Source organism: Schistocerca piceifrons, chromosome 5 (genome assembly GCF_021461385.2).
Source record: "Schistocerca piceifrons isolate TAMUIC-IGC-003096 chromosome 5, iqSchPice1.1, whole genome shotgun sequence".
Classification (NCBI taxonomy): Eukaryota; Metazoa; Arthropoda; class Insecta; order Orthoptera; family Acrididae; genus Schistocerca; species Schistocerca piceifrons.
This window is the reverse complement of record NC_060142.1, coordinates 466,491,881-466,501,843: the sequence shown is the minus strand read 5'-3', so window position 1 is coordinate 466,501,843 and position 9,963 is coordinate 466,491,881. Positions and strand designations below refer to the sequence as shown.

General features: G+C 38.9%; 1 protein-coding gene across 2 annotated transcripts in view; it reads right to left on the bottom strand.

Moving 5' to 3' along the window:
* Nucleotides 1-6,385: 6,385 nt before the first annotated feature.
* LOC124797976 (pro-resilin-like) overlaps nt 6,386-9,963 on the bottom strand; it is a 41,807-nt gene continuing 38,229 nt past the window's right edge. The window contains exons 2-3 of one of the 2 annotated variants that reach the window (XM_047261147.1): nt 8,074-8,583; nt 6,386-6,879 (exon numbers count right to left, since the gene is read on the bottom strand). In XM_047261147.1, coding sequence (XP_047117103.1) covers nt 6,592-6,879; nt 8,074-8,583 — 798 coding nt within the window. In that variant the 3' untranslated portion in view covers nt 6,386-6,591. The remainder of the gene's footprint in view (nt 6,880-8,073; nt 8,584-9,963) is intronic. The other variant, XM_047261148.1, reaches the window with a different exon arrangement.

Sequence of the window (9,963 nt, the reverse complement as noted above, 5' to 3'; positions counted from 1 at the left end):
TATTGTTGTCATTAGGGTCTTGAGGTGGATGTAAATGTATGTTCATTCAAATAAGTGGAGGTTGTTGTTTAAACTGACCTTGATTTGTCCTTGCTGAGAATATTGTTGTCCAGAAATTCCACCTTGCTGGTTTTGTTGGTGAAATTGTTGTTGAAAATTCTAGTTGTTGCTACCAAACTGTTGGTACTGTTGTTGGTTTTGTGAATACTGATTATTAAAATTTTGTTATTTCTGAAAACTATTCGGAAAATTGTTGCCATTCCTAAACCTCTTATTACGTCTGACATTAAAATTTCCTGATTCGTTTTGAAATCCAAATATACGTGTTATTAATGTTGCTGTTTTGGGAGACATTTTTATTGACAAAGGATAGTCTGAATGTTATACTTCCAAAAGTTGCAAAAGATCACGAAACGCAGGAATGCTTTCTGTTTGTAATGAATGTGGGAATTTAAAGAAGCGAAGCTGTATTAACGCTGATTGACTATAGGCTCGGTAAGGTGCTCACATTGTTGAACCATGTGTTCAAAAAAATTGTATAATCGCTGGGAAGCTTGAATTTTCAAATGACGGTAAACAGATTAACTGATCCTTAATTCTTCATTGTGTAGTTTCCGACCAATAAGCTGACAAAAACGCAGGTTGAAATTCTTCTTATCAGTAGCATTGTCTTGCGATGGGGCGCATCCTGGTGACGGGCCCCCCCTCCAAAAAGCTGCAAACGAATTCCAATTTATGGGTAATAGGCCAGCTTGGTGGTAATGAGAATGAAAACTGTTGTACCCAATCCAAGGGATGGAGATCTGTTTTGTTATTGCATGATACTTTGAACTTACGTACTGACAAAAAATTCTTGTAATCGAAACCATAGTGCCGAAAATTTTGTGTAGGGTCATTACTGTTAAAAATCTGTTTTGTGGACCTCGTTCTGCGTCTAATTTTCTCACACGTCGTACTTTACCAAGATTGTGCTCTAGCGGTGCAGGGTCAAATTGTTGTGCCTGATTATATTGGAGGTAACTGTGTAATTGACTGCCCGATGTTTGATCTTTTAACGTGGAAGTTTCACGGTGCAAACTGTTAACGTTACGACTCAGTGCATTGCTATGTGAGCTCAGCTCATTAATTGCACGGTTCATAAAGTGAAACTGTTCAGACTGAATGAAAGGAGAAGGCACTGGGTCTTCAGATTAAATATCAATATTACTTTCTAAAATTTTTACTCTGTTCGAAAGGTCATCAAGTTTTTCTGTAAGTGATGGAATTTGAACAGTATTGCTGGTGTCATTTTCGTTGATCTGTTTCTGCAGTTTCTATGTACATTTGTTAAGTTTGTGTGTGTCGGATTTTACTACGGCAGAATCAGTATCAAGTCCTAATTGTTCATGTCTACTGGTGACAGTTTGTATGTCTTCTTGACGTTTTTCGTGTTGTTGACTCAAACGAGTTTTTACTTGTGTTTTGTGCTCTGTAAAATCATTTTGAAACAGTGTGTTCGTATCTTGTACGGTATTATGATCACCGAGAACTTTACTGTAGCAATTGTCTACGTATTTTTCTAGGTGAGCTACTACGACAGTTTGTGTGTCTTCTGATGTTTTTCGTGTTGCTGACTCAAACGAGTTTTTACTTGTGTTTTATGCTCTGTAAAATCGCTTTGAAGTAGCGTGTTCGTGTCTTGTACTGTTTTAAGATCACCGAAAACTTTACTGTAGCAATTTACTATTTTTCTACGTGAGCTACTACATTTTTGCTGATTTCATGTTGCACGTCAACGAGAGTTTCGCGTATCTGTTCGATCTTTTTGTTTCGTTGGTCAATGGTTCATTTTGCGCTTGGACTGCAAGGCTAGCTTGCTCTTGAAATTGATTACCTGCCTCTATGTTCTGACTGAAGCGTTCATTAAGTCGCGTTTCTTATTGTTCAAAACATTCGTCAAATTTCTTGTTGTATACTGTGTGTCAGTTCCTCTTGTTTTGTGGGATTTCATTAACTTGGCCACTGGGTTTTTGTGTCTGCTGGTTCGTCGCGCCACTAATTTGAGTGAAACATTTGTCTTTTTTCTGCTGTGACTCATTATTGCCGTCCATGATTCGTTAAAACGTCATCATAATACCTTTATTCGATAATTCACCTCAGTGTTTAAAGTGCTTTGCGTAAACTGTTCAATTGTATCAGCATTTGACATGTGTGTTGATGTTCGGATATTGTCAGTTTGATTGGATTCTAAAGGAAAATGATCAGAGTGCATATTCTGTACATGGGAATTACGTGTGTGAGCGATTTCCATATTTCTAGAATGTGTCGTCTGATTTGCGACATCGGTAGGTAAAGCAAAATTCAAGTTAGTTTGACTGTTTCGCTTTGAAGATGCACTTTCATTGACTGCCATGTGATGCACTGTCGTCAATGCAGTACTGTCAGAATTAGCGCTCACTGAAACAGAGTTATTTGGCAAATAAGTATTTTCGGCATTGTCCTTGACTGAGTTACGCGTAGTACTATTAATCGTTCTACGCTGCATGGTGCACAAATACAATCAAAGAACAAGCAAATAGACAATAAATAGATATCAATTTACCCTTGATCTGTTAGGAATAATGGACACAATGTAGTGTATCTCCTGGAGTGGTCATGAATTTGAAATTTATAAATTCCATGTAGTGATAATTATTGTATGAATAACTGGCGATTATGTTAACGATTAAACAAATGCATTGTGTTGCAATATATTCCATGGACATCCGAGATTCTGTGACTGAACTTTTTTTTTTTGTGTTCTTCTGTTCTTGGACCGGAAGAGGAAAGAACGATTGTCTGAGGTTTATCTTGTTGTAGCAGTCTACGTAAGTTGTAAATGAAACTAAAATATAGTTGTTCATGACTTTAACTTTGTGTACAGTACGCATTGATTTGTAAACCTAAACCTTGCTAGTCCTGAGTAGACGCAGCCTTAACGACACATTGAGCATTGTTAGGCGCCGTACTAGAAAATAATTAGTAATTTTCTTTCAGCTCATCTTACACACGTGCCGCCGGTTAGGACAGTAAACTTTGTTTCAGATTTCACGAACTGAGTTATGCAGCCGCTATGAATAATTTAATATATTTCACTTTCAGATTTTTTAAAGGTTGTGAGATAACATCCCAGGCAGAAAGGCCTGGTCACAGGATTCTAGTTCTAGTATAAGATTTCATCAGCCAAATATTATGATTGTTATCTTAAATTGGTATTCGAGACGAAATCACGATCTGAAGTTACGCGTTTTTTTACTTCACAATGAACCGACCTACGAAATATTATCTGATGCTATAAGCATATGTGTTTTTTAACAATACTTTTGATATATATTGAAGAATATCTGTGATGATTCAAGAGAGAGACAATTAATTATTTATAATCCCGTAACCACACTGAGTACTAAGCTAGTCTGCTGATTGCTGACCTGCGTCAGGCTAAATAAAATTTCATTACACTGTTCATAGTATTATCAGAGTAATTTCTTTTTTGTTTTGACGTCACTTTATTAAAAGCTATCAAAGCACATATAAATTAAATTACATTACAACAGTTTAGTAAATGCGCACGAAAAAATGATAACTACACTTACTACTTAACAAAGCGTAGAGCGTATGCCTGGCTGTATTATTTCAAAAGATTACAAAAAGAATTTCCACCTGCAGAATGTTGTTGCCAAGTGAAACATGTAAGTTTGAAAAATGATTGTAATTACGTAACTGACAGTAATCTGAACACAACCGTTAGAATGGGAATGGCAGGCGAACGTGTATTTTATCTCGTCGCTTATGCGCTCTGCTCTGTACTGAACTTCTCTGACTGCGAGAATGGAATTTTAATTTAGCTAAGAGAATGTAAACTGTCATAAAATAAACCAATACCACATGAATTTACGTAACACAAAAACTGAATGTAGTGCAACACTATTGATTTGACGTTGGCCCTGGCAATAAAACAAAATTTTATCAGTTTGAAAATAATGGTGCCTGTGCTTAACGAATGTTTTCCCTGAAATAATAAAAAATTCTCACCTCTATCTGCGCAAAGGTAACGCTCTTCGCACTGCTCTCTGTTAGCACTTCAAATTGTACACTGGCAAATAGCTATTGTGTACGGATGTTGCTTAGCATACATTTTAGTTAAATTGGATATGACTCAGACAATAACTTCTTGTGAAAAATAGTAAATCAAAAATGACACGGATCTGGGAACTAATATTGATTTGGGGTAAGTAACAATACAGCACTAACTCTTAATCTTGTATTCTGACTCTTTGAAAATTAATAATGCTCACAGTTAACACACTCAGTAAACTGATTACACATTAACAATTAGCACTACAAAATCATTGGATGTGAGTGCTGTACATTGGCTCAATAATCTCTTATGAACACGCAAATTGCATTAATAATAAAACATCTTTCTTCATCTTCATTATTTCCAACGTCTGTTGAAACTTTCTTTACAGTTAGCAAACATCATAATATCTTGCAAATAAAAAAATTATTATTGTCTGTAGCGAGTAAGTATGTGTCCAGCACACACCAGATACATCACATCTTTACACTTGAGAGTCCTCCATACATCACTCGCTCTAAAATTACTCCAACACATTACCCCTAACACCTTCAATGAGCAATCGCTGTTGAGCAGCGACGCTACGATTTGATCAGCTGTGGTTCAATACCATATTTTCTTACAAACTTTTATTAATGTGCCCTATGTATACCTTTCAATATAGTACAAACAACTGTTCGTTATTTTACCAGGGGCACATGTTGCTGATCCTCTTACTCGATAAACGTACTTGGCGAAATTCAATAACCAGACACTTATTTGACTTAATTAATGTTAAAATATTTTTCAGCCTTTCATTTACTGCTAGCGGGCTTAATCATTTATGTGTATGTTAAGTGCATTTTGGATTCTATATCTATCATGTAGTTTTTTAAGATTCTCATTCCTTTGTTATGCACATATCGCATATACTACCACATACATTAGTGTATAGTTTCGTTGTAGGATTCACCACGTGGCCTAAATGCATTTGATTACAAGCTAATCAAATACGTAGTCTTATCTTCATGTCATTTAACTAATGATTTATTTTTCTTGTAGCTGTTACTAACTTTGTTCATTTGTTGCATCATGCTGGAAATTTTATTTCATAGATGTTATTTTATTAACTACTTAGCCTCACATACATTATTTCCCACGCTGCAAAACGTCCTCTAAAAATATCTAATATCATTCAAGTCAATATTTATGTACCAATCACTACAGACATACTTTTCTAGTGCAGCACGTGTTTCTGGATCAGTAACGTATAAATAAACTTCACTGAGATCTCTGTTCTTCCCTCCCCCCCCCCCTCAATCTCTCTCTCTCTCTCTCTCTCTCTCTCACACACACACACACACACACACACACACACACACACACACACACACACTGAAACACACTCACATACACATATACGACAATAATGATTTAGATTTGAGTCTGGGACAATACGACATTGTCCCAAGAATACGATGGGCGTTCAACAAGTAATGCAGAGCCTTTTTTTAATGAAAGCTGACTGGTTTCATGCCGCATTCCGATACGCCATATTATTCGCCATTCTTTTGGCTATAAAACCCTATTTTGGAACATCATCTCCGGTCAATGCGACGGCCTTACGCTATCTTACTGGGAGGGCCTGTACGACAGCATGGTACAATTACAGTGGTCGACGCCAGAGCCAACGTTTTGCTGCAGCAGTAACATTCCCATAAACCACGCAAGGCTACCCACTGCGTTTATCCTTCATTGGACCAAATAGACGAAAGTGGGAAGCTGCTGTAGGATGGATGAGGAAAAACAGTCCAATGAAGTTTTGTGATCTCCCTTTGGATGCATAAACAGCGCTGAAGTCACGAATTTCTGGACATGTATTCAATCTTGAAAAATTATCAGTTAAAAGACCTGCTCACTGTACTAAGCTTTCGACAGTCATAGTAATGCGATCATTTTGCAGTAATGGCTAGTGGTTCGCATCAGTGATCAGGAGACAAAAACAATGTGATGAAACACTGATGACACTGTTCTCAGGTGTTGATTCCCAGATCGCCGATACTATTCAGTTCTGGACAGAGGTTTGTTCTTAAGAAGTGAACACGTTACAACCTACACAATATACGATCGCCGTCAATGTTTCTCTGTTACGCCCTATGTATAAACTCCGTAAATTTGTTAACACAAGTATGCCTTTGCCAAGCTATATGACTAAAAGTGGAATTACACGAAAATAATAGTTACTTTTGTCAACATATATGTTGTGGGGTACATCTGGAAAACACGGAAGGAAATGAGATATATACAATGTAAGATGTATAACTGATTATCTGTTTATTCAAATCACTATGTACAAAAATATATATGTATTTACATCACTCTCACACAGGTATTTCTTCAGATATATAAAAAAGTATTAGACATTACTCACAGAGATACATACTGTAACATATACAATAGATGTACCTGTTCATAGAACATTAGATTCGTCACGGTTGTACAGTGTAAAAATATCCTCAGTAGTGGTATCCCCCATTTCCAGCTCTAGTTCCAGCTCCATCGCGCCCCCTGCCATAGCCGTATCCGCCAGCAGAGTAGGCGGTGAGTCCAGTGTCCTCGTACTCTATGGTGGGCCTGTAGCCGCCGTCGTCGGCCTGGTAGGAGACGATCTGCTTCCGGCCGTCAGGCAGCAGCACGCGGTACTGGCCCTGGGCGCTCTCCCCCTGCCTGGACTCCTCTTGTCCAAAGTCACTCAGCGTCTCGCCGTCCTGCACCGAGTAGCTGAACTCGTAGTTGGCCGGCTCCTGGAACAGACATGTATAAATATCCTAACTGTTGATTGGAACATTTTAATGAAACTGAAATTATGCATAAATATCTGAATCTGTCAAAGAAACTATGCTAAAACAGCATTTTGTATGTGCAGTCAGTTTTGAAACATTAATTGCCTATTTAAAAGTGAATCATAAGCTATGTACAACAAATTAAGGTCAATCAAAACTTAGAACTACATGTGGAAACACGGTGCTCAGTTGGATCAATTCGAATCAGATCTGGATAATATCATGCTATTCAGTACCGATTCGATTTGAGCTAACTGATCATTCAGTTCTATACCTGGAATCACACTCCAGTGTTATCACATAATCCTCTAATATTATAATTATGAGTCACCATAAACTATTTCCTTAATGTGAAAATTCTCATTTACCCCTATTCTATTTGTATTATTTACATGCATCACTCTTCAGTTAATTGTTAAAAAATATAAAACTAATCTGTAAAATTAATTTTATGGTTCTCTTTATTAAGCACATGTAACGAACGTTGAGAGTTCTTTATTCAGATTTCCTAACAGGTATGTGATGTGCACAGTACTCCTACATATCTAAGGATTCAAAATAGTGAGCACTGAGTCTATCTCAACAAATGCCGTTGATTAGAAATAACAGCTTTCACAGGTAATTGACATTGTGCAACACAATTACGCTCAAAGGCCTTAAAAAGAAATGTTATATCTGACACACTTCTTATGCATTGGGTCAAAGCACTATACCCTCAGAGAGAGGAATGGCCAAAACGATCACTGCCAATAAACACCTTAGAACCAAGAGCAGGGGTACTATAATAACACTATATAATGGTGGAGAGCGAGAGAAATGCTTTGTAAGGAATGCCGCTTACCACATTAGCATCTTGTAGAGCATGTGTGTCTGTTTTACATCTTATGAAAACGAAATTCATTCGATTTTGATATTATTGACTTTGAAAAAAGTAATTTCACTAAAGTAATAGTAATTATGCCGAAAATACTTAGTGACAAATGAAAAACAGACAGGACTACTCTTTAAGCTACTAGCACATACCCAGTTTTGAGGCCAGATTGAGAGCACCACAATATACATTTTAAGCGAATGAAAAATATTTTTAGCACATGCAGGGCAACGTGGTATCATAAAAATATCTAAAAAGTAAGGGAAGTTAATCCAAAGTCTTACGGCAAGTGGATCCTCCTGGGCTCCAGCGCGACCGTAGCCATATCTGGGCACTCCATACACAGGAGAAAGGCCACCAGCGTTACCAGAGGGCGCACCGTACTGAGTGGAGAGCGCGTCACCAGAGTAGGACGGGGCGCCGTACTGTGTGGACAGACCGAGTCCGCCAAAGCCAGTGGCGCGACCAGCTGCTGAAGGGGCGCCATATCGAGTGGAGAGTCCACCGCCGATTCCCCTACCAGCTCCAAACCTCCTGGAGGAGGCCCTTCCAAAGCTGGAGGAGACACGAACCGCTGGACCCTGGCTGGAAGCGCCTGAGAGGCCAAAAGCAGCGCCTGTCAGCGCAGGAGCTCCGTACTGAGTGCTGACGCTATTGCCTGCTGGGGCGCCGTACTGAGAGCTGAGGGAGGAGGCGGAGGGAGGTCCGTACTCAGAGCTGGGAGGCAGGTACGAGCGGTCGATCGGCGCTTCAGCGACGACCGACAATACAAACGTACTCAGGAGGACATAAACCTGTTGATAGAGAAATACATGAATGAGTTCAGAAATCTTTTTTCGAAGGAGTCTGAAACATTAACACAGAAATCTACTAAGAACACTGGATCTGGCCTCCTATACTACACAGGTAGAAATGGTAGTGTCGTATGGCACTACAATAAGCTTATGTGTTGATATTGTGATCTTCAATCCAAAGACTGACTTGATGAAGCGCTCTGCGCTAGTCTCTGTTAATAAACTTCTTGATCTCCTAGTAACTAATGCAGACTATAACCATTTCACCATGCTTACTGCATTCTCCCCATGCAGTGATTATCCCTCACAACCTTCATCCCCTACCAAACGGAATATTCCATAGGATGTGTTGCATCAACCAAATTCTCCTTTTAGTCAGACTGCGTCATAAATTTCTTCTTGCCACAATTCGGGTTTGTATCATCTCCTCTAATCCACAATATTCTTATATAGCATCACATTTCAAAAGCTTCTATTCTCTTCTAGTCTGAACGTCTTATTGTCCACATTGCACTTCCATAGAAGATTCCTTTTTTTAGATTCAATTCCATTGCGCCAAAGCCTCCAATATAATGAGAACGTGGACCTCCTCGGAAGGGACGCAATTCACAGTGGGCAGTCACCGATCATTGATTCCATTGCATCTGATCACACCCCTAATTTTAAAATCTGTTCCTGCATCACACGGTAAGAATCCTTGGGAAAAAAATGCTATGGAAGACCACTAGTGCTATAATGTACAATCTGCGCTCCCCCCTTACACCCTGGAGACATTCGTGTAGAGATTGCAGATGACTCAGGCGCAGCTAACAAGAAAGCTAAGGATGTGTTTCCAACGTGGAAGCTCCCACAATCATCTCCATAGAACGGATGTTACAGACTTTAAAAGGCTATAATCTACATATCAATTATCAGTTACAATGCACTCTCTGCATGTTGTTGATGTTGTGGTCTTCAGTCCTGAGACTGGTTTGATGCAGCTCTCCATGCTAATCTATCCTGTGCAAGCTCCTTCATCTCCCAGTACCTACTGCAACCTACATTCTTCTGAATCTGCTTAGTGTATTCATCTCTTGGTCTTCCTCTACGATTTTTACCTTCTACGCTGCCCTCCAATGCTAAATTGGTGATCCCTTGATGCCTCAGGACATGTCCTACCAACCGATCCCTTCTTCTAGTCAAGTTGTGCCACAAACTTCTCTTCTCCCCAATCCTATTCAATACCTCCTCATTAGTTACGTAATCTACCCACCTAATCTTCAACATTCTTCTGTAGCACCACATTTCGAAAGCTTCTATTCTCTTCTTGTCCAAACTATTTATTGTCCATGTTTCACTTCCATACATGGCTACACTCCATACAAATACTTTCAGGAACGA